The sequence below is a fragment of the Oncorhynchus mykiss genome, chromosome 26, assembly GCF_057628025.1.
Source record: "Oncorhynchus mykiss isolate SJ-2025 chromosome 26, ASM5762802v1, whole genome shotgun sequence".
NCBI lineage: Eukaryota > Metazoa > Chordata > Actinopteri > Salmoniformes > Salmonidae > Oncorhynchus > Oncorhynchus mykiss.
The window spans coordinates 30,300,179-30,327,456 of NC_143047.1; the positions used below are offsets into that span (position 1 = coordinate 30,300,179).

General features: G+C 42.0%; 2 protein-coding genes across 9 annotated transcripts; both read right to left on the minus strand.

Moving 5' to 3' along the window:
• Nucleotides 1–1,252: 1,252 nt before the first annotated feature.
• LOC110506771 (WD repeat-containing protein 76) lies at nt 1,253–13,937 on the minus strand. Of its 7 annotated transcripts, none has more exons than XM_021586627.3 (16): nt 13,726–13,922; nt 10,629–10,769; nt 10,398–10,466; nt 9,405–9,497; nt 9,243–9,298; nt 6,946–7,066; nt 6,655–6,756; nt 6,404–6,444; nt 6,082–6,238; nt 3,569–3,727; nt 3,271–3,386; nt 3,060–3,158; nt 2,637–2,786; nt 2,399–2,452; nt 2,020–2,128; nt 1,253–1,789 (listed from the first exon to the last, which is right to left on the minus strand). In XM_021586627.3, exons 1-16 carry the CDS (start codon nt 13,786–13,788, stop codon nt 1,646–1,648), a joined length of 1,674 nt encoding a protein of 557 aa, XP_021442302.2. In that variant the 5' UTR covers nt 13,789–13,922; the 3' UTR covers nt 1,253–1,645. The 7 variants fall into 7 exon arrangements, with proteins under 7 accessions (XP_021442302.2, XP_036819851.1, XP_036819850.1 ...); XM_036963956.2 differs by lacking the exon at nt 13,726–13,922 and adding an exon at nt 12,152–12,481; XM_036963955.2 differs by lacking the exon at nt 13,726–13,922 and adding an exon at nt 11,846–12,170.
• A 21-nt stretch (nt 13,938–13,958) lies between these two features.
• On the minus strand, nt 13,959–26,144 carry LOC110506772 (pro-cathepsin H). 2 transcript variants are annotated; one of them, XM_090222662.1, is made up of 12 exons: nt 25,641–25,759; nt 24,744–24,775; nt 24,416–24,521; nt 22,411–22,481; nt 22,181–22,285; nt 21,026–21,112; nt 20,774–20,829; nt 20,552–20,633; nt 20,340–20,408; nt 20,130–20,236; nt 19,703–19,828; nt 13,959–17,705 (listed from the first exon to the last, which is right to left on the minus strand). In XM_090222662.1, the coding sequence occupies exons 1-12, from the start codon at nt 25,714–25,716 to the stop codon at nt 17,630–17,632; spliced, it is 993 nt and encodes a 330-aa protein (XP_090078788.1). In that variant the 5' UTR covers nt 25,717–25,759; the 3' UTR covers nt 13,959–17,629. The 2 variants fall into 2 exon arrangements, with proteins under 2 accessions (XP_090078788.1, XP_090078789.1); XM_090222663.1 differs by lacking the exon at nt 22,411–22,481 and having other exon boundaries at nt 25,641–26,144.
• Nucleotides 26,145–27,278: the final 1,134 nt, after the last annotated feature.

The following is a 27,278-nucleotide window of genomic DNA, read 5'->3' on the forward strand; positions in this document are numbered from 1 at the left end:
GTTTGTGCTTAGTCGGACTATAATTTGTTTTTCAACAGGACAATGACCCAATGCAACTCCAGGCTGTGTAAGGGCTATTTTACCAAGGAGAGTAATGAAGTGTTGCATCAGATGACCTGGCCTTCACAATCACCCGACCTCAACCCAATTGAGATGGTTTGGGATGAGTTGGACAGCAGTGTGAAGGAAAAGCAGCCAACAAGTGCTCAGCATATGTGGGAACTCCTTCAAGACTGTTGGAAAAGCATTCCAGGTGAAGCTGGTTGAGAGAATGCCAAGAGTGTGCAAAGATGTCAAGGCAAAGGGTGGCTACTTAGAATGATCTCAAAATATAAACTATATTTAGATTTGTTTAACACTTCTTTTGGTTACTATACAATTCCATGTGTTATTTCATAGTTCTAGTCACTATTGTTCTACAATGTAGAAAATAGTAAAAATAAACAATTGAATGAGTAGGTGTTCTAAATCTTTTGACCGGAAGTGTATATAAATAAAAATAAACTAACCTTCAATGCACCATTTAAAAAAAAACCACAACTCTCCCCTATTTTGTACCACCCCACCCCAGTCAATTTCAAATCGTCCCTTATCACTGCATATTGACTTGAACGATGCATTGGCAGAGCAATTCAAGCCTGCTCAGACCATTTTAAATACAATTATAGAGATGCTTCTCAGAAACACTTTATTTCACGAGGACAGGCCTTACCATTGCTGAGATCTCATTAAGTGATGGGAAAGGTTAAAAAGGCCACGGACAGGTCAATGTTACTCCTTAGTCTAATTCTTAAATTCAACAAGTTTTGTCAAATATCTAAATATGGTGCTCAATTGATGTGACATTTTCAGGGCTGATGTAGAACAAAGATGATTCAAATCAAAGTACAAATGTAATTAAAATGCAAATTAGCCAGTACAGAATACATAATTACAGTAATTTAAGCCCCATAATTGAAGGTAGGGTGGTCATATTATTAACAAAGATTATTGCTTTATCAATTTGAAAACTATTTCTGAAATTTCCCCCACAGCCTAACATACACAACACTTCTCACTAAACCTACTAGTCTAATAACATAGCTTACTTCTAAGGTAGGCAGGCCTACACTGTAATGTTATTTTTGGTGTTGAGGAAAAACTGCAGAAAATAATTAGCCTAGGCACAGAAGAGTGAGTAACCTGATATGGGACACATTTTCAACACACTGGTATTTAGCCATGATTTTAATGATTGTAGGGCTGTAGCCACTGAATTCTGGTAGTTTTTATTGAAAGGATAAAACCATCAATCACAAAATTCACTCACAATACAGCCAATGAAAGAGCTAAACTACATGAAAAGCACAACTTCGGCTAAATATACAACTTTATTTAAACTAACAAAACATCAATAATTTGATAGAAAACAACAAAGGCAGCTTGCAGAAAAACATTAAACAACTTATTTTGGTCTATTCTAAGCATGTGTTCTAGGCCCGTATCATGATTCACATTTTAGAGTAGGAGTGCTGATCTATGATCAGTTTAGCCTTCCAGATCATAATGAATAATAGGGAGGGTACCTGATCCTAGATCAGATGTTTTGTGAACAATGGCCAAGGTTTCTACTCTCAGGCAGCGAACACATACAGGCATCCTGCTCTCAGTCGGTGAAGACGTACAGCCGCCCGGAGGCGTTACCCCCCAGTAGAGCGTTCCTGGTGGGGTGGAAGGCTGTGACTGAGAGCACAGTGGTTATCTCTGGGTCCTGGAAGGAGTGCTGGAGCTGCCCACTCTCATGGAACACCTGGATAGAAAATGATATACTTTATTGTCCCAGAGGAAAAAATTGTCTTGGACACAGTGCCCCTGTATACAAAATATATGAAACGTTACCCATACCATGCATAGCCACATAATCCATAACTTGTACACTGACCTTACACATTCTGTTAGGGGAATAGTAACATGACCTCAGATCTTACTTATTGTTTTTGAGGTTTGATGATAGACGTGGGAACAAAGGAGTGCTTATACCTGGACTCTGCGAGGCCGCTGCATGCTGCCCACAACGAAGCAATCGTCCCTCTTGGGGTCCCACGTCGCCTGCAGCTTGGACAGCCAGCGCCCTGTGTACAAGTTCTGTCTGCAAAGAGGGACAAAGGAAATGGATTCATCAGCATTACACCAATACACTATTACAAATACTTCTGGATTTGCTGGCTGATGTCTATTTGTATAAAGCATACATACTAGAACACCGGCATTGGAGAGTAAACCAATGCAAACAGAGGTTGCGGGATCTTTCCAATGTTTTTTTATTTAATCTTTATTTAGCCAGTAGCGATAAAACACTATTTCTCATGAGATACCTGGTCAGTTTCGCTTTGTAAATGTGATAGAATAATGAATTTACTGGATGGAGGTCAGTAGCGGAGCTCTGGAGGTTAGTTCCGAGGTGTCGTAAATCCTGAAAAACAAAGTACATTTAATTGATAAACATTTCAGGTTTCAAGTATTGGACAATAGCTTAGTGCAACTTTTAAAACACTTATCGCACATAAGCAAATTATTTATTTGAACTTCGGTCATTTTTTTTTTATCTCTTTGCATATTTTAATGTACTAACATCTTACTGTGGCATGCAGACTCACCTGATGTTGTCTAGGCAGGTGGTCACTACTCTGTTGCCAGTGCCAGGAGAGAAGTAGGCACTTGAGATGCTCTTTGAGTGACCATAGAGCTGGGAGACTGGCTCTGTTGACGACGCCTTCAAACATCGAGCATCGTAAATGCTCACAATACTAGAGAAAAATCCACAAAAAAATCTATCAGTTTAAGCAACACAAAATATCAATGAAATAAAACGTGGATTTCCTTAATAGGACTATCTATCTATCTATCTATCTATATATATATATATAAAAGTAATAATTTTGCAAACTTGACAAAATACATCAACTTATTAAAACATAGGATTGTCCCAAGGCTTGTATAGAGATTGCTTGCCATAATGACATGGGTCGACCTGATTGGCTGACATATTGCACATCAAAGCACTGATTCCCATTTTGTACCTGTTCTCAGCCACCATGATGTACTGCTTCTGAACAGGGTGGACGTGAACACAGCGAACCGTCTTGGTGTCCAGGCTATGGAGGGACTCATGAGAGGTTCTGAGTAAAACGAGACAGACCAACATTAATAAGGCATTAGCAATAAGCTTTTGACTTATAACACAATGGCCAGTCCTTGTACAGAGAGCAAATCAAAATGATGTTACTTTACCCTGGAGTCCGCCTGTCAACAATGGCAACGTCTCCGTACCAGTCCCCGGTGACCAGCGTCGAACAGTCATGTGACAGGAAGTCAAAGGTTCTCAAGCCATCCTTGATCCGATACACCTAGTTGGAGAAAGGACAGAGATAACGTAACAAAGACCAAACAGGTAATCTAAAGTCTGATATGTGTGTTCAATTCCCACTGGGGTCACATATGAAAATACATGCACTCACCGTTTTATGTTGCTTTGGAAAAACTGTTTGTTAAATGCCATTTATTATCATCACTGTATTATGCATGGTACCTCATCAAAAACGGCTTTCTCCACGTCTGTGCTCCGTAACGTCCCGTCGTAGCTGAGGGTCAACAGGTCTGTAGGATGTGACCTGGAGAAGGCCATGCAGGCCACCGGCTGGACGTGTGGCTCAAACAGCAGCACGCCCTCATCCCCCATATCAGAGTCCTGAGGAAACAAACAGCAGCACGCCCTCATCCCCCATATCAGAGTCCTGAGGAAACAAACAGCAGCACGCCCTCATCCCCCATATCAGAGTCCTGAGGAAACAAACAGCAGCACGCCCTCATCCCCCATATCAGAGTCCTGAGGAAACAAACAGCAGCACGCCCTCATCCCCCATATTAGAGTCCTGAGGAAACAAACAGCAGCACGCCCTCATCCCCCATATCAGAGTCCTGAGGAAACAAACAGCAGCACGCCCTCATCCCCCATATCAGAGTCCTGAGGAAACAAACAGCAGCACGCCCTCATCCCCCATATCAGAGTCCTGAGGAAACAAACAGCAGCACGCCCTCATCCCCATATCAGAGTCCTGAGGAAACAAACAGCAGCACGCCCTCATCCCCCATATTAGAGTCCTGAGGAAACAAACAGCAGCACGCCCTCATCCCCCATATCAGAGTCCTGAGGAAACAAACAGCAGCACGCCCTCATCCCCCATATTAGAGTCCTGAGGAAACAAACAGCAGCACGCCCTCATCCCCCATATCAGAGTCCCGAGGAAACAAACAGCAGCACGCCCTCATCCCCCATATCAGAGTCCTGAGGAAACAAACAGCAGCACGCCCTCATCCCCATATCAGAGTCCTGAGGAAACAAACAGCAGCACGCCCTCATCCCCCATATTAGAGTCCTGAGGAAACAAACAGCAGCACGCCCTCATCCCCCATATCAGAGTCCTGAGGAAACAAACAGCAGCACGCCCTCATCCCCCATATCAGAGTCCTGAGGAAACAAACAGCAGCACGCCCTCATCCCCCATATCAGAGTCCCGAGGAAACAAACAGCAGCACGCCCTCATCCCCCATATCAGAGTCCTGAGGAAACAAACAGCAGCACGCCCTCATCCCCATATCAGAGTCCTGAGGAAACAAACAGCAGCACGCCCTCATCCCCCATATCAGAGTCCTGAGGAAACAAACAGCAGCACGCCCTCATCCCCCATATCAGAGTCCTGAGGAAACAAACAGCAGCACGCCCTCATCCCCCATATTAGAGTCCTGAGGAAACAAACAGCAGCACGCCCTCATCCCCCATATCAGAGTCCCGAGGAAACAAACAGCAGCACGCCCTCATCCCCCATATCAGAGTCCTGAGGAAACAAACAGCAGCACGCCCTCATCCCCATATCAGAGTCCTGAGGAAACAAACAGCAGCACGCCCTCATCCCCCATATTAGAGTCCTGAGGAAACAAACAGCAGCACGCCCTCATCCCCCATATCAGAGTCCTGAGGAAACAAACAGCAGCACGCCCTCATCCCCCATATCAGAGTCCTGAGGAAACAAACAGCAGCACGCCCTCATCCCCCATATCAGAGTCCCGAGGAAACAAACAGCAGCACGCCCTCATCCCCCATATCAGAGTCCTGAGGAAACAAACAGCAGCACGCCCTCATCCCCATATCAGAGTCCTGAGGAAACAAACAGCAGCACGCCCTCATCCCCCATATTAGAGTCCTGAGGAAACAAACAGCAGCACGCCCTCATCCCCCATATCAGAGTCCTGAGGAAACAAACAGCAGCACGCCTTCATCCCCCATATCAGAGTCCTGAGGAAACAAACAGCAGCACGCCCTCATCCCCCATATCAGAGTCCTGAGGAAACAAACAGCAGCACGCCCTCATCCCCCATATCAGAGTCCTGAGGAAACAAACAGCAGCACGCCCTCATCCCCCATATCAGAGTCCTGAGGAAACAAACAGCAGCACGCCCTCATCCCCCATATCAGAGTCCTGAGGAAACAAACAGCAGCACGCCCTCATCCCCATATCAGAGTCCTGAGGAAACAAACAGCAGCACGCCGTTGTCGTATTCACAACTGGGAACTCGGAAACCTCCGACTTCAGTGCGTTCAAAACAACTGGGAACTCGGAAACCTCCGACTTCAGCGCGTTCAAAACAACTGGGAACTCGGAAACCTCCGACTTCAGCGCGTTCAAAACAACTGGGAACTCGGAAACCTCCGACTTCAGCGCGTTCAAAACAACTGGGAACTCGGAAACCTCCGACTTCAGCGCGTTCAAAACAACTGATCAGACTGATTTTTTTGTTGTTGATTTGAACGGTCATCCAACTCGGGCCTCTTTCTAGAGCTCCGACCTGAAGATCACTGATGTCATGATTTGGACTTTTATTTTTCCTGAGCTTCCAGTTGTTTTGAACACAGCAAGAGTCCTGAGGAAACAACAAACGGCAGCACGACATCACCCATACCAGATTCCTGAAAGAACAACAAAACCCAAATAAGCCCAGTCACACATTAACTCTACGGCCTCCAGTTTCACTGTATGTACTCACGAGGTTCCAGAGCCCCACTCCACCCAACTTGTCCCCAGCAGCCATGAGCAGACGACTGCTACACGGGTGGAAGGCAACAGAGAAGATACGACTCTTCACCACCTTAGCTACTCCTCCAATCTCACTCAGCTCCATGCTCTTCAGAGTACTACGGTACCTGGAAACATATCCAATGTAATGTCAGCCTGGCACAGGTTAGGGTTTTACACATCTATACATTCAAATCAATACAGGAAGTCCATCAAATACTACAAATATATACATTTGTCACAGAACGTTCAGAAAAAAGGCCAAATTCCTTAACATTCTAAATGAAACTCACTCTCCCAGACCCAACTCCTCCTTTTCTTCTTGGATTAAATCCTGTGAAATAAAATGAAACTGTAAAAGAACAGCAAAGCTGCAAACAGTTATGCTGAACATAGGACTGAAGAGTTAGCCTGGTCCCAGATCTGTTTGTGCGGGCTTGCCAAACGTTATGGTCATTTTCATGCCTAATGAGTTGGCAAAAACGCACAAACAGATCTGGGACCGTGCTAGAGAAAAGTAGGTAATGGTGAACAAATGTGCAACCTCTGTCCACAGCTTGAGAAGTTCAGGTGGCAGTGAACTATCCTCCTCCATGTTGATTGGCTCCATACTAATGGGACCCTCTGGCTTCCTGGCACGTTCAATCTTTAGTAAATACACATCAACATAAACAAACAAACCATTTTCATGAGAAATAAACTATTGTTTCAAGATTAAAATGGAACAAATGTGAGAAGTAGGCTTTTCTGTGTAGTTAAGTACAATTTCTTAACATAAGAGCATATCCTATGGTCAGTTACTCACGTCGCATTTTTCTATTGATCAGTCACTTACTCGTTCGACTTCATAATAAATCCTGTGTGGTTCCGGGGGCAGGGGGAGTCGCTCTGCTTCCTTCTTCTGGATTCTCAAGGACTTGGTGCGAGGAGGCAGTATCTCTGTCCAGGCTACCTTACTGTAGTGAGCCAAGACATTAGTTATATTGTGTTAGAAACAGAAACGAGTCACACTGACATTCTCTATCCAAGCTGGCCATAATAAATTCATTCTGTATGCCATACGTTACAGAAGCTCATATGGGCCTTATGTCCTAAAGGGTTTGAGTATGTATAACAGAAGCTCATATGGGCCTTATGTCCTAAAGGGTTTGAGTATGTATAACAGAAGCTCATATGGGCCTTATGTCCTAAAGGGTTTGAGTATGTATAACAGAAGCTCATATGGGCCGTATGTCCTAAAGGGTTTGAGTATGTATAACAGAAGCTCATATGGGCCTTATGTCCTAAAGGGTTTGAGTATGTATAACAGAAGCTCATATGGGCCTTATGTCCTAAAGGGTTTGAGTATGTATAACAGAAGCTCATATGGGCCTTATGTCCTAAAGGGTTTGAGTATGTATAACAGAAGCTCATATGGGCCTTATGTCCTAAAGGGTTTGAGTATGTATAACAGAAGCTCATATGGGCCTTATGTCCTAAAGGGTTTGAGTATGTATAACAGAAGCTCATATGGGCCTTATGTCCTAAAGGGTTTGAGTATGTATAACAGAAGCTCATATGGGCCTTATGTCCTAAAGGGTTTGAGTATGTATAACAGAAGCTCATATGGGCCGTATGTCCTAAAGGGTTTGAGTATGTATAACAGAAGCTCATATGGGCCTTATGTCCTAAAGGGTTTGAGTATGTATAACAGAAGCTCATATGGGCCGTATGTCCTAAAGGGTTTGAGTATGTATAACAGAAGCTCATATGGGCCTTATGTCCTAAAGGGTTTGAGTATGTATAACAGAAGCTCATATGGGCCGTATGTCCTAAAGGGTTTGAGTATGTATAACAGAAGCTCATATGGGCCGTATGTCCTAAAGGGTTTGAGTATGTATAACAGAAGCTCATATGGGCCTTATGTCCTAAAGGGTTTGAGTATGTATAACAGAAGCTCATATGGGCCGTATGTCCTAAAGGGTTTGAGTATGTATAACAGAAGCTCATATGGGCCTTATGTCCTAAAGGGTTTGAGTATGTATAACAGAAGCTCATATGGGCCTTATGTCCTAAAGGGTTTGAGTATGTATAACAGAAGCTCATATGGGCCTTATGTCCTAAAGGGATTGAGTATGTATAACAGAAGCTCATATGGGCCTTATGTCCTAAAGGGTTTGAGTATGTATAACAGAAGCTCATATGGGCCTTATGTCCTAAAGGGTTTGAGTATGTATAACAGAAGCTCATATGGGCCTTATGTCCTAAAGGGTTTGAGTATGTATAACAGAAGCTCATATGGGCCTTATGTCCTAAAGGGTTTGAGTATGTATAACAGAAGCTCATATGGGCCTTATGTCCTAAAGGGTTTGAGTATGTATAACAGAAGCTCATATGGGCCTTATGTCCTAAAGGGTTTGAGTATGTATAACAGAAGCTCATATGGGCCTTATGTCCTAAAGGGATTGAGTATGTATAACAGAAGCTCATATGGGCCTTATGTCCTAAAGGGATTGAGTATGTATAACAGAAGCTCATATGGGCCTTATGTCCTAAAGGGATTGAGTATGTATAACAGAAGCTCATATGGGCCTTATGTCCTAAAGGGATTGAGTATGTATAACAGAAGCTCATATGGGCCTTATGTCCTAAAGGGTTTGAGTATGTATAACAGAAGCTCATATGGGCCTTATGTCCTAAAGGGTTTGAGTATGTATAACAGAAGCTCATATGGGCCTTATGTCCTAAAGGGTTTGAGTATGTATAACAGAAGCTCATATGGGCCTTATGTCCTAAAGGGTTTGAGTATGTATAACAGAAGCTCATATGGGCCTTATGTCCTAAAGGGTTTGAGTATGTATAACAGAAGCTCATATGGGCCTTATGTCCTAAAGGGTTTGAGTATGTATAACAGAAGCTCATATGGGCCTTATGTCCTAAAGGGTTTGAGTATGTATAACAGAAGCTCATATGGGCCTTATGTCCTAAAGGGTTTGAGTATGTATAACAGAAGCTCATATGGGCCTTATGTCCTAAAGGGATTGAGTATGTATAACGGAAGACCTAATTCGACTGACCAATGTAAGCACATACACAGGAAACATTGAAGTAAATATTTTCAGTCATTGGTACAGATGTTGAATCTGTCATTACTTGTTCTGTCTCTTGAGACCTCGCTGTGTTTTTTCTGGTTTCAAATCCTGCTTGGCCTATTGAGGAAACAATAATATGTGTTATTCATTTCACCACACAAGAAGTTTCAGTAAAATATGCATAAGTAGATACCATTTAAACTCTGTTCTTCAACAAACTAACCTCAAGCAGTTTTATGGAGGACAGGAACACTTGGTTTTGTCTGATATTTTCCAACCGTTCCAATTCATATATCGATAGACTTCCAGGTTGTATCTGAAATGTAAAAACAAAGAGTAAAGTGAGATCACCAACAGGATTGTATTCATTCATGCAGTTTTCAAATGTCTCCTCTTGGATCCACAGACGTTTCACACTATTGTTATAGCCCTGAACTAGCTCACCTGATCGCCTAAACAAGGGTTGTGTCCTCTGCTCAGATGTTGATGATGTATGCCACAACACTTGGATCGGTATTTTACATATCAGCTAACCACATAATATGTTGTTATAGCTATCTGGTGTCCGACGGCAGCCGATGACGGGGTGTGCTAGCCCAGGAATAATTCAAATACGTGGAATACCTGGGGGTCGCCGAGGAGATGTTTGAAAACCTCTGCATTAGTCCACATGTAACATATGAACCTGGGTCTACCACGGGAGAAACCAAGGTCTTGACCATTAGACCAAGAGGAAATTCTCTATTGGCACTAGAACCGACTGATTTTGAAGTCGCAGGTGGGGCTACCTATCACGTGACCATGAGCAACCATGACTGAGTCAAGTCCGCTACAGTCACCCCCCTTGATCTCCTGCCCCACGACAGAGTGCCCCTCCCTCGAATGGCACCCCAGCACGAACACTCCAAGATGATTGGATGATAAGAGCTGTTAGAACAAGAGGATATTGGCCTGAAGGCTGAAATAGATTTTGAACTCGCAGGGAGGGGCTACCCATCACGTGACCTTGAGCAACCATGACCGACTCATGTCCTCTACACATACGCCATAGCAAACGTTTCGCAACAGAAAAGAAAAACAAGCATTTTTCATTGGACAACTTGAGGTAGTCTCTCCCTGTTTCAATATTATACAATCAGTTCTCTTCCGTTTGGTGCCAAATGAAACATGACACCTAGGTTATTTGGCCTAAATACTGTGTGTGATGAACACTTACATCCTTGTCTTCCTTCTCCTCTTTGACTTTTTCAATTCTTCCTTCCACTTTCAAAGGAAGTGCTTTTCTCTGAGACAAATTGCATTTAATTGTAAAGTACTACCATTGCCCAGTTATAGCCCATTATACACACAATTGAGACAAACAATCATGCATGCATACATTCACTGAACTTGGCACTTTGGAATTGCATCATGGATCAGTGGTCATCATATGGGTGGACACACTTACCTTTCTTTTCATTCCTTGATTTTCTTTGAAGCTGGGATTTGGTACCAGTACCTCATCTGGGGTGAATTTCTTGGGTTTGCACCCCTCTTTTGCTGAATGGAGTACAGGGACACCACTCTCGGTGTTCGCTGGCTTCATTTCCTGCAATTAAATGTTGGGATGCATTTCAATTTGGTAATGACTTAAACAGGTTTATAAGATTGCTAGCTAGCTCCGACAATGCTGGAGGTCCAGGAAAGAAACCTAGTTAAGTGCCCAAGGAAACTTCAGGTGCACATGGGCGGGGAATTTACAAAACTACAGTAATGTGAATGCATAAAAAGTCATCTCAGAACCCGGAAACATATCTCGCAATGAGCGCTAGCAGAGACGAAGATGGGGCATCACTAGCTTCTATAACCACAAAGTTATAATATCCGCCCATTTCTACAATTTATCTTGTTAAAATTTTATTTTAAACCTAACCTTAACCATGGACTGCTAACCTCATACCTAACCTTAAAATGATGACCGAAAGCACGTTTTTTTTTGTAGCCAATTTTGAATGTGGCTGTGGATCCTGACTGGAATCTAACTTTGTGGCTAAAGAAGCTAGTGGAAACCACGGATGGGCGAATGGGATGGGTCGTCAGTAGTTACTTCAGCCACAAAGTCAATTCACCATTATTTCAGGTCATTTAATGCTTAAAAACAAAACACATATGAATAACGTATTCGGCTACAGAAGTGCTATTTTTTTTATCGCTCTCTACAGTTTACGTCCAAAAACAAATTATGTGAAATGACGTAAACAAATACTGAGTTACTGGCTAACTGCACTGGCTAGCATAGCTAACGAACTAGCTACGGTCGCTGCGCACATGACATCGATGAACCACCAAAGGCAAACCCCATTTCTGTTACAAATTGAGTACAGGGCAGGTAGATGGTTTTTCGTGCCCAAAGTCGACCTTTAAAATCTTATTTTAAACCTAACATTAGCAGCAATGCTAACCTTACAATAATAACAAGCGAATAATTATTTTCATACATTTTTACGATATTTCCAATTCTGACTGTGCTATCTAGTGGAAACCCAAATAGTCAGCGATAGATCATCTTTGGCGCTAGTCAGCTGCTTCTCGATGTCTGTTGAGAGACAAGTTAGATAAGACAACGCATGCTGGTCCTAGGTCTCGTTTTAGTGGTTATGGTACATTACAGTTATTGCAACCTACCATTTCATTGATCTCCACTCACCCAGGGCACCAGTCCATGCATAACTAACCCAATGTTTTTACAATTAAGTTATGGTTGCTTGTCACTAACTAACGTTAGCGTCTCTTGCAAACCCTTCTCCGTGTGTAGTGTTTTCAGCCGTTACATTCGCCCACTGTTGGCTACATCCGAACTACAATTCTGATGTTATGTTTTAATGTTTAGAAACTTCAATAATCTTCGCTCAAAACGGGTTTCGGAACATTTGCTGATATGCCCCTTATCTTTCATGAAGTAAGAAAGCGTCTTTCAAGAAAAATACACACCTTACTGTAGCAGTTTGGTGCAGATCCACAAGCTGTGTGCCTCTAGTAGACAAACTACACGTCCTCCCCAGTTTAACTTAAACACAGGTGTTCACCGAACACTAGATAGTTCATTAGCACAGGTGGCCGCCACCTATGTCTGCCATAAATAAGTGATGTAACATGGACATGTGGCTGTGTGGGAACACTAACCTTTTGAAGGTGTGTTGTAATTTAACTTTTGTATTATTATTTGTTTCTTGCCGATATGAAATACACGTTCCGTGTGTTTTCAAAAACGTACCGCAAGCGATGAGTTCATGTTTAGAGCAAGTGCTGGGGCTCTTAACAAAACACCCCCTGTCCGAAGATACTACTGTCATCAATAGGCGCTAAATCAGTTACCTCTGAATGGGGTAGCTAGCTATATCAGTAGCTAAGTAGGTTTAACATTGACCTAGGTATTTGACAAAAGCAATATGTCGCAACAAAAAAATTGTAATGGAAACGGAAGATGGGAGACATTTTCTAAACATTACATTTGTATCCATTGGACTGGGGTGGATTTTTAATCTGTCAAACTTTCTTTATTGCAACAGATCTGATGGAAGCGGTGTTTTTCCTGACTTTCAAGAATGGCTGAATTGATTCGCCTTGCTTTTCTGTTTGGCTGGCAAGTTTTACCATCCAATTATTTCAGATCTACATGAGTGCAAGTTTCATCATGGCACGGACCATGGCGATACGTTGGCACATGAGATGTATTAGAATATAGCAAATATTAGTCAATTATTGCATTCTATCCATGCTGGTTTTTGCGGGCTACCTGCAGTTGTGAAAAGTACTTAAGTAAAAATACATTTAAAGTAGTTTGGGGTATCTGTACTTTACTATTTGTATTTTTGGCAACTTTTACTTTACTACATTCCTAAAGAAAAAGTGTACTTTTTACTCCATACATTTTCCCTGACACCCAAAAGTACTCGTTACATCTTGACAGGAAAATGGTCCAATTCACACTTATCAAGTGAACATCCCTGGTCATTCACTCTGGTCTGGCAGACTCGCTAAACACAAATGCTACGTTTGTAAATTGTGTTAGTGTGCCCTTGGGTATCGTCAAAAGGTTAAAGTAGAAATGATTTATACATTTACTATTTATACTTAAGTACATCTTAGCAATTACATTTACTTTTAACACTTAAGTATATTTAAAGCCAAATACTTTCACTTTGGTCATTTTCTATTAAGGTATCTTTGCTTTTACTCAAGTATGACAATTGAGTACTTTTTACACCACTGGCTACATGAAACAGATAGATGGGAGGGCATACAGGCTGTCTGCGCAATTTGCCTAAATGGGTAATGGAAACGCTTCAAAAACTACATTTTTATTCGACGTGACGTCATTACGTCCAGCTGTTTTAGTCGACACCCCAGCAGGCAATTGTCGCATGTATTTTCTACACGAACTCTAAATGTTGACAACAACAAAATATCACTGGACAAGTTAATGGAAACAACTTGTGACTCACTAGCAATGTTTCATGGGTAGTTGTATATGCATAGTTCTAAGCGATGGTCCTTAATCTTACCTGCAACATGTAGTACAATTTCACAAACGTGTTCGGAAGATTTGGTTCTTCCGAAACCATCATGCAAATCGAGTCGAAGATATTTAGCTTGCAAAGCTATGTCCGAAAAGCTGTGTTTTCTTGAATAACCTAGTTGATGTATCCTGCACCACAGGAAAAACCCTTTCCCGCCAAGATGATGTTTTGTAACAAACCCCTCCCCTTTGTTGTGTAAAATAATTCACAGCAGCTGATTGGTTACTATATATTATTTTATAACAGAGCAGACATGCTTGGCGCACATTTGTTTATAAAAAAATTAGGGGATCAATATAATTTAGCTTTTCATGTGCCAATGGCTTTGGGGGTATAGCTCTTAGGAATATATATATATATACACACTGCTCAAAAAAAGGGAACACTAAAATAACACATCCTAGATCTGAATGAATGAAATATTCTTATTAAATACTTTTTTCTTTACATAGTTGAATGTGCTGACAACAAAATCACACAACAATTATCAATGGAAATCAAATTTATCAACCCATGGAGGTCTGGATTTGGAGTCACACTCAAAATTAAAGTGGAAAACCACACTACAGGCTGATCCAACTTTGATGTAATGTCCTTAAAACAAGTCAAAATGAGGCTCAGTAGTGTGTGTGGCCTCCACGTGCCTGTATGACCTCCCTACAATGCCTGGACATGCTCCTGATGAGGTGGCGGATGGTCTCCTGAGGGATCTCCTCCCAGACCTGGACTAAAGCATCCGCCAACTCCTGGACAGTCTGTGGTGCAACGTGGCGTTGGTGGATGGAGTGAGACATGATATCCCAGATGTGCTCAATTGGATTAAGGTCTGGGGAACAGGCGGGCCAGTCCATAGCATCAATGCCTTCCTCTTGCAGGAACTTCTGACACACTCCAGCCACATGAGGTCTAGCATTGTCTTGCATTAGGTGGAACCCAGGGCCAACCGCACCAGCATATGGTCTCACAAGGGGTCTGAGGATCTCATCTCGGTACCTAATGGCAGTCAGGCTACCTCTGGCGAGCACATGGAGGGCTCTGTGGCCCCTCAAAGAAATGCCACCCCACACCATGACTGACCCACCGCCAAACCGGTCATGCTGGAGGATGTTGCAGGCAGCAGAACGTTCTCCACGGCGTCTCCAGACTCTGTCACGTCTGTCACATGTGCTCAGTGTGAACCTGCTTTCATCTGTGAAGAGCACAGGGCGCCAGTGGCGAATTTGCCAATCTTGGTGTTCTCTGGCAAATGCCAAACATCCTGCACGGTCTTGGGCTGTAAGCACAACCACCACCTGTGGACGTCGGGCCCTCATACCACCCTCATGGAGTCTGTTTCTGACCGTTTGAGCAGACACGTGCACATTTGTGGCCTGCTGGAGGTCATTTTGCAGGGCTCTGGCAGTGCTCCTCCTGCTCCTCCTTGCACAAAGGCGGAGGTAGCGGTCCTGCTGCTGGGTTGTTGCCCTCCTACGGCCTCCCCCACGTCTCCTGATGTACTGGCCTGTCTCCTGGTAGCGCCTCCATGCTCTGGACACTACGCTGAGAGACACAGCAAACCTTCTTGCCACAGCTCGCATTGGTGTGCCATCCTGGATGAGCTGCACTACCTGAGCCACTTGTGTGGATTGTAGACTCCGTCTCATGCTACCACTAGAGTGAAAGCACCGCCAGCATTCAAAAGTGACCAAAACATCAGCCAGGAAGCATAGGAACTGAGAAGTGGTCTGTGGTCACCACCTGCAGAACCACTCCTTTATTGGGGGTGTCTTGCTAATTGCCTATCATTTCCACCTGTTGTCTATTCCATTTGCACAACAGCATGTGACATTTATTCTCAATCAGTGTTGCTTCCTAAGTGGACAGTTTGATTTCACGGAAGTGTAATTGACTTGGAGTTACATTGTGTTGTTTAAGTGTTCCCTTTATTTTTTTGAGCAGTGTATAACAGAAGGAATCATGTAGTAACCCAAATAGTGTTAAACAAATCAAAATATATTTTATATTTGAGATTCTTCAAAGTAGCCACCTTTTGCACACTCTTGGCATTCTCTCAACCAGCTTCATGAGGTAGTCACCTGCAATGCCTTTCAAGGAACAGGTATGCCTTCTTAAGAGTTAATTTGTGGAATTTCTTTCCTTCTTAATGCATTTGAACCAATCAGTTGTGTTGTGACAAGGTATGGGTGTTATACAGAAGATAGCCCTATTTGGTAAAAGAGCAAGTCCATATTATGGCAAGAACAGCTCAAATAAGTAAAGAGAAACAACAGACCATCATTACTTTAAAACATGAAGGTCAGTCAACCTTGAAAGTGCAGTTGCAAAAACCATCAAGCACTATGATGAAACTGGCTCTCATGAGGACTGCCACAGGAAAGGAAGACCCAGTTACTTCTGCTGCAGAGGATAAGTTCATTAGTTACCAGACTCAGAATCGGCAATTAACTGCACCTCAGATTGCAGCCCAAGTAAATAAATGCTTCACAGAGTTCAAGTAACAGACACATCTCAACATCAACTGTTCAGAGGAGACCGCGTGAATCAGGCCTTCATGGTCGAATTGCTGCAAAGAAACCACTACTAAAGTACATCAATAAGAAGAGACTTGCTTGGGCCAAGAAACACGACATTAGACTGGTGGAAATCTGTCCTTTGGTTTGACAAGTCCAAATTGAAGATTTTTGGTTCCAACCGCCGTGTCTTTGTGAGACGCAGGGTAGGTGAATGGATGATCTCCCCATGTGTGGTTCCCACTGTGAAGCATGGAGGATGAGGTGTGATGGTGTAGGGGTGCTTTGCTGGTGACATTGTGTGATTTATTTTTAATTCAATGCACACTTAACCAGCATGGCTACCACAGCATTCTGCAGCGATACGCCATCTCATCTGGTTTGCGCTTAGTGGGAATTTGTTTTTCAACAGGACAATGACCCAAAACACACCTCCAGGCTGTGTAAGGGCTATTTGACCAAGAAGGAGAGTGATGGAGTGCTGCATCAGATGACCTGGCCTCCACAATCACCTGACCTCAACCCAATTGAGATGGTTTGGGATGAGTTGGACAGCAGAGTGAAGAAAAAGCACCCAACATGTGGTCAGCATATGTGGGAACTTTCTTCAAGACTGTTGGAAAAGCATTCCAGATGATTACGTCATGAAGCTGGTTGAGAGAATGCCAAGAGTGTGCAAAGCTGTTATCAAGGCAAAGAGTTGCTACTTTGAAGAATCTAAAATATATTTTGATTTGTTTAACACTTTTTTTGGTTACTATATTACTCCATATGTGTTATTTCATAGTTTGTCTTCACTATTATACAATGTAGAAAATAGTACAAATAAAGAAATTAGTAGGTGTGTCAACTTTTGACTGGTACTGTATATATATATATATTTTTTTACAACCCTCAGCAGCATCAGTCTAAAATACACAAAATATGCCTAGTACAAACCTCTAAAGAAAATATAACACTAACCAAAATGTCAAATCAAGAGAAGCTAAAATATTGGTGATGCTTTTGTGACAGTAGTCAACTACAGTACTAACTAGGATCTCTTACACACTCAAAACCAGAGCAATATGTGGCTACATAAGCACACGATTCAAAGACTCTCACTACCCAGTCAGTGCCTACTAACTAACCATGACCAGCCACTTACCATATACAGTACAAACCTTCATAATACGATCCAGTTATAATTAATTTAAAATAAGTAACTTGGAAAATGTAAAACTCACATTGTAACAGTATAACTACAGTTCTTAAAAACATGTCCATGCAAATAATACAGAGATGCCCACTCCTGTCCTCTGAATGAGAAAATGTATCCTGTTTTTCTCATACTGTAGCTGAAGACTGACTGTGGCGTTCTCTTCTGAGTTCCCGTTACATCACACCGGGGGGAGAGGATAAGAGGAGCAGGCTGCCAGTCCACACATGTTCCTCCCTCGTTCTATTAGGAAATATCTGAGGAGGAAATACAAAACAAAATATATTTTGTAAGCTGTACCAAACAAATATAAACACAACATACAACATTTTCAAAGACTCATACAAGGAAATTAATCAACTTCAAATAAATTCATTATGCCCGAATCTATGGATTTCACATGACTGGGAATACAGATATGCATCTGTAGGTCACAGATACCTAAAAAAAAAGTAGGGGTGTGGATCAGAAATCTGGTATCTGGTGTGACCAACAGGACAATCATGCAGCACGACACATCTTATTCGCATACAGTTGATCAGGCTGTTGATTGTGGCCTGTGGAATGTTGTCCCACTGCTTGTGTCTGTGTGAAGTTACTGGATATTGGTGGGAACTGGAACAAGCTGTCGTACATGTTGAGCCATAGCATCCCAAACATGCTCAATTATTGACATGTCTGGTGAGTATGCAGGCCATGGAAGAACTGGGACATTTTCCAGGAATTGTGTACAGATCCCTGCGACATGGTCATGCATTATCATGCTGAAACATGAGTTGATGGCGGCGGATGAATGGGCCTCAGGATCTCGTCACGGTATTTCTGTGCATTCAAATTACCATCAATAAAATTCAATTGTATTTGTTGTCCGTAGCTTATGCCTGCCCATACCATAACCCCACCACCACCATGGGGCACTCTGTTCACGCTGACATCAGCAAACCGCCCACACAACACCATACACGTAGTCTGTAGTTGTGTGGCAGGTTGGAAGTTCTGACAAATTCTCTAAAACGATGTTGGATACGGTTTATGATAGCGAAATTCACATTAAATTCTCTGGCAACAGCTCTGGTGGACATTCCTGCAGTCAGCATGCCAATTGCACGCTCCCTCAAAACTATTACACTGAGAAAAAATACAAACGCATCTAGAGATTCTGGGTTCGAGTCCAGGCTCTGTCGCAGCTGGTAGCGAATGGGAGACCCATGTGGCAGTGCACAGTTGGCCCAGCGTCGTCCGGGTTAGGGGAGGGTTTGCCAGCAGGGATGTCCTTGTCCCATCGCGAACTAGCGACTCCTGTGGCGGGCCTGGGAGCAGTCGCCAGGTGTATGGTGTTTCCTCCGACACATTGGTGCAGCTGGCTTCCGGGTTAAGTGGGCATTGTGTCAAGAAGCAGTGCGGCTTGGTTGGGTTCTCACGGCTCTCAACCTTCGCCTCTCCCGAGTCCGTACGGGAGTTGCAGTGATGAGACAAGACTGTAACTACCAATTGGATACCACGAAATTGGGGAGAAAAAGGGGTTCAAAAAATAATAATAAAAAAAAATAAACACATCATGTAAATTGTTGGTCCCATGTTTCATAAGATGAAGTAAAAAATCCCAGAAATGTTCCATATGCACAAAAAGCTTATTTCTCTCAAATTCTGTGCACAAATTTGTTTATATCCCTGTTAGTGAGAATTTCTCCTTTGCCAAGATAATCCATCCACCTGACAGGTGTGGCATATCAAGAAGATGATTAAACAGCATGATCATTACACAGATGCACCTTGTGCTGAGGACAACAAAAGGCCACTTTTTAAAATGTGAATTTTTGTTCAGTGTAATAGTTTTGAGGGAGCGTGCAATTGGCATGCTGACTGCAGTAATGTCGATGTAATGTATATCTGTCTGTAACATTATGATTGGCTGAGTGCGCCTGGCTGTCAAATGGGTGACCTATGCCCTCCAAGGCTGCACCCCTGCCCAGTCATTTGAAATCCATTAGGGCCTAATGAATTTATTTCAATTGACTTATTTCTTACTATGAACTGTAACTCAGTAAAAACATAGAAATTGTTGCATGTTGTGTTCACCTTTGTTCAGTATAATTTCACCCTAAAAGGAGATAGTCAGACAGCTATCTTGCAGTATACGTGTCCTACAATGTATGGGTGTTCAATAGCTGATCTATGTTCATGAAGCATCTATATAGTTATCATTAGTAAAAAAAGGTAGTTCAACAGCACTGAATATTTTTTATGTATTTACCCATCCATTCCCCAGTTGGTGCCCCAGGAGTTTTTCACGATCCAATATGGAGTGCTATTCTTTTCACCATATCCCACTGCCAGTACAGCATGGTTCACATTGTCTGTAGTGTTCTTACACGTAGTGCTAATACAAACAAAGAATAGTTTATAAAACACATGGAGGACATGTTAATTCATTGTAATAGAGGGTCAAATGTGCAGTTTGTATACCTTATGTGAACGGCAAGGAGCTTTACAGTTCATGAAAGTCTTCTACTGCAACATTGTATGGCTCATAAGTACAGTTTTCTACCTTCCACACATTATTTGATAAGATTTGGAGGTTCACAATTCAATTCCCACAAAGCTCTTTAATCCTGCCACCCAACATGTATTGTCAAGTGGGAGTGATAAGGAACAACGGAGTGTACTGGGCTTACTCTCACCTGCTGTACACACCATCTTTGTAGTGGAGGAAATCATCAGTCACTTCATATCCAAAGCTGACTGGGTTCAGTCTGGCCACAGCATCAACCATGCCCTTTTCGTCATACTGTTATAGAGGGCAAGACAGAACAACATACCAATTGCTGACCAAGAAAACAATGTTTAGGACAGATGCAGAGGTTGTAAAACGTTTAGTTTTAGTCTCTCACACTTGTTATGTTGACAACATCTTTCACGAAGGCAGCTGCCAACTCGGGCTTGAAATTGCAAGAGCCATCCTAAGGAAAGTAATTGGGATAAAGAAGTATATAGTGAGTAATCCAAACAAGTGAGTCATAAGGATGAAATACTAGTATAACACTGTTACTTGTGTTATTAACATTTTCCTTTTTTACACTAAGAATAATTTATAAATACATACATGTCCCGTGTAAGGATAGTCATCTTCGGTCATGAGTCCGTTGTTGTATTTAACATACTCAAACGCCTGGCTTGGGAGTCCCCTGAAACCAATACATTACAGTAGCTGAATGATGTTTTTGCAGACAGACAGCAACAGTATGCATCAGGAGGCATAGAAGTCACATGCAGGACAGGAGTGATAAGCTCATGTGATTTTAAGATGGTACTGTAGGCTACCAACCCCATACATCCATGATTGTTGAAGTCTTGAGCACAGTCCACCAGTTGCTGCTCAGACTGGAAAATATAGAATGATAACTCACAGATAAGGCTATTACCAACAACCATTCAACAACCAATTCAACTACAGTCTTTCTATTGTACCGCTTCATATGAAACCATACAGGGAAACATAGTAGGTTGACTGCCAAAATCAGTGTGAAACATAGTGTGAAACCGTAGAAAATACAAGAGAAATAGGGCTAGTTCTCACCAGAAGTGGGAGTTTTCCAGTAGCTATAGCGGTAACAGACTCAAGACAGCCGGTAGTGGAGAAGGTCCAGCAGCTTCCACAATGACCCTTAGGACACAACAATAGCACATTCACTCAACATGATATCAACACAGCACAGTCATAAATGTACAGCTTCTTTTATCTTTGTCACTCGCCTGCAATCAGCCAATCCATAAGAAAATGACTTGGTCATGTTGTTGTGAATATACACTGTGTTACGGTGAGTGAATGAGGACCCAAAAGCGAATTAACTTAAACAGAGCTTCTTTAATAACCAAACATAGGTAGGCTCAGATAGACCGGCAGATTCCGACAGGACAGGACAAGGTTACAGCAAACATGACGATAGTCTGGTTCAGGCATGAAACACAACAAACAAGAATCCGACAAGGACAGGAACAAAAACAGAGAGAGATATAGGGACCTAATCAGAGGGAAAAAGGGAACAGGTGGGAAACGGGGTGAATGGGTAGTTAGGAGGAGACAAGGCACAGCTGGGGGAAAGAGGGGGAGAAAAGGTAACCTAACAACGACCAGCAGAGGGAGACAGGGTGAAGGGAAAGGACAGAAACACAAAACATGACAATACATGACACACTGAGTAGAAAACATTATGAACACCTGCTCTTTCCATGACAGACTGACCAGGTGAATCCAGGTCAAAACTTTGATCCCTTATTGATGTCACTTGTAAAATCCACTTCAACCAGTGTAGATAAAGGGCAGGAGACCGGTTAAAGATGGATTTTTAAGCCTTGAGACATGGATTGTGTGTGTGTGTGCCATTCGGAAGGTGAATTGCAAGACAAAAGATTTAAGTTCCTTTGAACGGGGTATGGTATTAGGTGCCAGGAGCAGTTTGTGTCACACTCAACAGTTTCCCGTGTGTATCAACAATGGTCCACCACCCAAAGGACATCCAGCCAGCTTGACACAACTGTGGAAAGCATTGGAGTCAACATGGGCCAGCATCCCTATGGAATGCTTTCGACACCTTGTAGAGTGTCCATGCCCAGATGAATTGAGGCTGTTCAGAGGGCAAAACAGGGGGGGGGGGTGCAACTCAATATTAGGAAGGTGTTCTTAATGTTTTGTACACTCAGTATATTTAGCCTTATGAGGGAAACGTAGTACCTGGTATTTGACAGGTGACACATAGTTTCCCTTCTCTCTCCAGTCCACAGAACCAGGATATGGCCCATGGCTGCTGATGTGACTCCCTTTGGTGGCAGAGCAGTTCTGATGAAGATAAATGGAAGAACAATTACTATTGATTAGGCTATCTTATGTCAGGGAAGCTCGTAGACTTATAATTGGGGTTAACTACAGGATCACATTTTAGTAATTACATTTCACAGCTGTACCTGAGGTTCAGTCAGGAGGAAAGTTTTCCTAAACTCTGCAAAGCTCATGTCAGAAAACTGATTCAGTCCCACTGGGAAAAGGAAAGTTACAACATGTCAGAAAACTGATTCAGTCCCACAGGGAAAAGGACAGTTACAACATGTCAGAAAACTGATTCAGTCCCACTGGGAAAAGGAAAGTTACAACATGTCAGAAAACTGATTCAGTCCCACTGGGAAAAGGAAAGTTACAACATGTCAGAAAACTGATTCAGTCCCACTGGGAAAAGGACAGTTACAACATGTCAGAAAACTGATTCAGTCCCACTGGGAAAAGGACAGTTACAACATGTCAGAAAACTGATTCAGTCCCACTGGGAAAAGGAAAGTTACAACATGTCAGAAAACTGATTCAGTCCCACTGGGAAAAGGACAGTTACAACATGTCAGAAAACTGATTCAGTCCCACTGGGAAAAGGACAGTTACAACATGTCAGAAAACTGATTCAGTCCCACTGGGAAAAGGAAAGTTACAACATGTCAGAAAACTGATTCAGTCCCACTGGGAAAAGGACAGTTACAACATGTCAGAAAACTGATTCAGTCCCACTGGGAAAAGGACAGTTACAACATGTCAGAAAACTGATTCAGTCCCACTGGGAAAAGGAAAGTTACAACATGTCAGAAAACTGATTCAGTCCCACTGGGAAAAGGACAGTTACAACATGTCAGAAAACTGATTCAGTCCCACTGGGAAAAGGACAGTTACAACATGTCAGAAAACTGATTCAGTCCCACTGGGAAAAGGAAAGTTACAACATGTCAGAAAACTGATTCAGTCCCACTGGGAAAAGGACAGTTACAACATGTCAGAAAACTGATTCAGTCCCACTGGGAAAAGGACAGTTACAACATGTCAGAAAACTGATTCAGTCCCACTGGGAAAAGGACAGTTACAACATGTCAGAAAACTGATTCAGTCCCACTGGGAAAAGGACAGTTACAACATGTCAGAAAACTGATTCAGTCCCACTGGGAAAAGGACAGTTACAACATGTCAGAAAACTGATTCAGTCCCACTGGGAAAAGGACAGTTACAACATGTCAGAAAACTGATTCAGTCCCACTGGGAAAAGGACAGTTACAACATGTCAGAAAACTGATTCAGTCCCACTGGGAAAAGGACAGTTACAACATGTCAGAAAACTGATTCAGTCCCACTGGGAAAAGGACAGTTACAACATGTCAGAAAACTGATTCAGTCCCACTGGGAAAAGGAAAGTTACAACATGTCAGAAAACTGATTCAGTCCCACTGGGAAAAGGAAAGTTACAACATGTCAGAAAACTGATTCAGTCCCACTGGGAAAAGGACAGTTACAACATGTCAGAAAACTGATTCAGTCCCACTGGGAAAAGGAAAGTTACAACATGTCAGAAAACTGATTCAGTCCCACTGGGAAAAGGAAAGTTACAACATGTCAGAAAACTGATTCAGTCCCACTGGGAAAAGGACAGTTACAACATGTCAGAAAACTGATTCAGTCCCACTGGGAAAAGGAAAGTTACAACATGTCAGAAAACTGATTCAGTCCCACTGGGAAAAGGAAAGTTACAACATGTCAGAAAACTGATTCAGTCCCACTGGGAAAAGGACAGTTACAACATGTCAGAAAACTGATTCAGTCCCACTGGGAAAAGGACAGTTACAACATGTCAGAAAACTGATTCAGTCCCACTGGGAAAAGGACAGTTACAACATGTCAGAAAACTGATTCAGTCCCACTGGGAAAAGGACAGTTACAACATGTCAGAAAACTGATTCAGTCCCACTGGGAAAAGGAAAGTTACAACATGTCAGAAAACTGATTCAGTCCCACTGGGAAAAGGAAAGTTACAATAGTTGTAAGATATCATACCTGTAACATACATACAGCTATATTATGAATACATTGGGAGTTAAGTTGTGACTGGGAAAACAGGAAGAAATGGACAAATAGTTGAAAATAAATAAATGCATAGCCTACTTGAGAACGTGTGCTTCCCTGCATTATGATAGTGGATTCTCCTCTTATGCCCAGTGAAGATGTTCAGGCGATGGTGGTACTCCTCCAGAGCATAGACTTTATTATACTGTAATAACAAAAACAGGTATAGGCAGGCAGTCAACTAAAGATGACAACCTCATACTGACAAGCAAATACATTTGAGGAAGGTCTTGGCCTACTGCTTTAATTTATTACAGGAAGGAACAAGATGACTGTGTGTACAGTAACTCTGGTATGTAGGCTACTGTATGTCATCTGCTTTCCTAAAAAATAACACGTGACAGTTTACATTGTAGCCTTTACATACCTGTAACATCCATTGTTTGAAGTGATATTCCTCTTTAAAAATAATAAAATAAAAATAATAAAACACAAATATGATCAGTTAGACCTATGATTTTGATGGTCACATTGTTACAAGTTTGAAACGGTCACTTTTCTGTGCAATGTTAACATTTTAGGCTATAGCATGTGTCACTGTTGTTTCACTGCTGCATGTATTATGCAATTTAATACGCTATAAATCAAATCTAAGTTTATTTGTCACATGTGCCGAATACAACAGGTATAGATAGACCTTACAGTGAAATGGCTACTTACAGGCTCTAACCAATAATGCAAAAAAGGTATTATGTAAACAATAGGTAAGTAAAGAAATAAAACAATAGTTATATACAGTAGCGAGGCTATACAAGTAGCGAGGCTACATACAGACACCGGTTAGTCAGGCTGATTGAGGTAGTATGTACATGTAGATATGGTTAAAATTACTAATTATATATGATGAACAGAGAGTAGCAGTAGCGTAAAAGAGGGGTTGGCGGGTGGCAGGACACAATGCAGATAGCCCGGTTAGCTAATGTGCGGGAGCACTGGTTGGTCGGCCCAATTGAGTTTGTACATGAATGTATTGTTAAAGTGACGGGTGACGGGTTAAAGTGAGGCTATTCATTTCGGTAGCCTAATTATGATCTTTGCTTTTTCATTAGGCTTATTAAATACAGTCTGGTCAACCACCCAGATCAAGATCAGAAACATAATTTGTGAAGTTAACGGTCCACACAAAACCCGCTTTCATCTGCAGTGCCACTGCATGGCTTGTTGCACTTGACTTTTAGTTTGTTTCTTCCTCCACACGTCGATGTGTGCGTCCAAAGGGGATGCGGGATATGAACAACAAACAGATTAGGGGAGTTATGCTTACCTTCAGGTAAAAACAAGGGTGTTAAATTGGCTAAATGCAAAAAAGCAAGAATAAAAGCAACAGTATACAGCGTCATACTTCCGCGTGTGTTTCGCAACCCAATGCATCACGTGACTTGAGTAACCTATCCATTTCATTCATGTGTCCTTGTGGCAGGGTCGGTTATCAAAGTTTTTGTAAGCACCATAATATGCCTAATTTGTGCACTTACTGAGGAGATAAAAATACAATTGTAAGTATCACAGAATTATTAAAGGCCCAGTGCATTCAATATTCAGTTTCGCCTGTGTTTTGTATCACATTGATGAATTGTATCATCAGCTGATGAAACTAACACAGTACAAGTGTGTGAGCAAAAAAAAAACATCCGTGTTATTTCCTGATGGTTGCTGGTTGAAAATACAATCTACACAGGACCTTCTAATCAGCAGGTTTTGCAAACGTGGAGTTTCAGGTTGTAAATTAGTTAATAGACCAATAACAACGAGAGTTCCAAACCTCTCTGCCAATAAAGGCTAGTTTTCAGTTCCCCCCCACCCCACTCATGCCACTCCCAGACAGTCCTAGCAAAATTCTTGCTGGAGAATCTTTTTTGGTTGCTAAAAAGCTATTTAAGTTATTATTATTATTTTTTTTTACCATTTAATGGACAACTATTACAGTCTGGTAATTAATTGTTACCTAATTATTTAATATTTATATAAAAACGTCTGCATCGGGCCTTTAAAATTGTAGCTTAGAACTTTACACATCTTTATACACTGCCACACATTCATATTTTTCAGGCAGTTAAAATAAAGACTATTGTCATACAACTGTAGTGATTATTCAAAATTCACAGTCCACAGCCCAGAACATAATGCATCTCTAACTCTGTGTGTGTTCTTCTGTCAGTTCTTTCTTTGGGTCAGTGATGAATCATTTAAAATTTAAAATTATTGCTTGCAGAACATTTTCTTAAAATATTTTATGAAAATGTCATGTTCAGCTCATATGGTTTAAACTTGTTAAACTTGGCCACAAGAGGACAGTGCACTCCTTATAAACCAGAGCCTGCTATGAGATATCCGTCCTGTAGATGGCAGTATAATATCACTGCAAAACTGATATGATGGAACTGAAAGAGCAACGGCGTCTTCTGCAACAGAGCCACTCCCAATTACGTATACATATTAACATTGCTCTTCTCTCTCCAACTCAGCTGTGGAGTGGGAGGTAATTGTGTTCATGCAGAACCCTAGATAGTCAGTTATTATCACCTCCTCTTCAAATATGGTGAGCTACAGGTAAACAGTGCCTTCGTAAAGTATTCAGACCCCTTGATTTTTTCCACATTTTGTTACATTACAGCCTTATTCTAAAATGGATGAAAAAATAATAATAATCATCAACCTCCACACAATACTGCATAATGACATCGCAAAAATAGGCTTTTAGACATTTTTACTAATTTATACAAAATGTAATAACTTCATTATGACGTTTACATAAGTATTCAGACCCTTTACTCAGCACATTGTTGAAGCACCTTTGGCAGCGATTACAGCCTCGAGTCTTCTTGATTATGACGCTACAAGCTTGGCAGACCTGTATTTGGGGAGTTTCTCCTATTCTTCTCTGCAGATCCTCTCCAGCTCT

What these genes read in the sequence shown, in the direction of transcription:
- LOC110506771 (XM_021586627.3), bottom strand. Translation starts at nt 13,788, where the DNA reads ATGATGGTTTCGGAAGAACCAAATCTTCCGAACACGTTTGTGAAATTG. An exon ending in TTCTCAAGCTGTGGACAGAG is followed by an intron (nt 6,445 to 6,654) that starts GTTGCACATTTG and finishes TTTATTTCACAG; the next exon opens with GATTTAATCCAAGAAGAAAA. An exon ending in ACCTGCCTAGACAACATCAG is followed by an intron (nt 2,453 to 2,636) that starts GTGAGTCTGCAT and finishes TTTGTTTTTCAG; the next exon opens with GATTTACGACACCTCGGAAC.
- LOC110506772 (XM_090222662.1), bottom strand. Translation starts at nt 25,716, where the DNA reads ATGACGCTGTATACTGTTGCTTTTATTCTTGCTTTTTTGCATTTAGCC. An exon ending in AGGGAAGCACACGTTCTCAA is followed by an intron (nt 22,482 to 24,415) that starts GTAGGCTATGCA and finishes TCCTTTTCCCAG; the next exon opens with TGGGACTGAATCAGTTTTCT. An exon ending in ACTATCCTTACACGGGACAT is followed by an intron (nt 20,409 to 20,551) that starts GTATGTATTTAT and finishes TACTTTCCTTAG; the next exon opens with GATGGCTCTTGCAATTTCAA.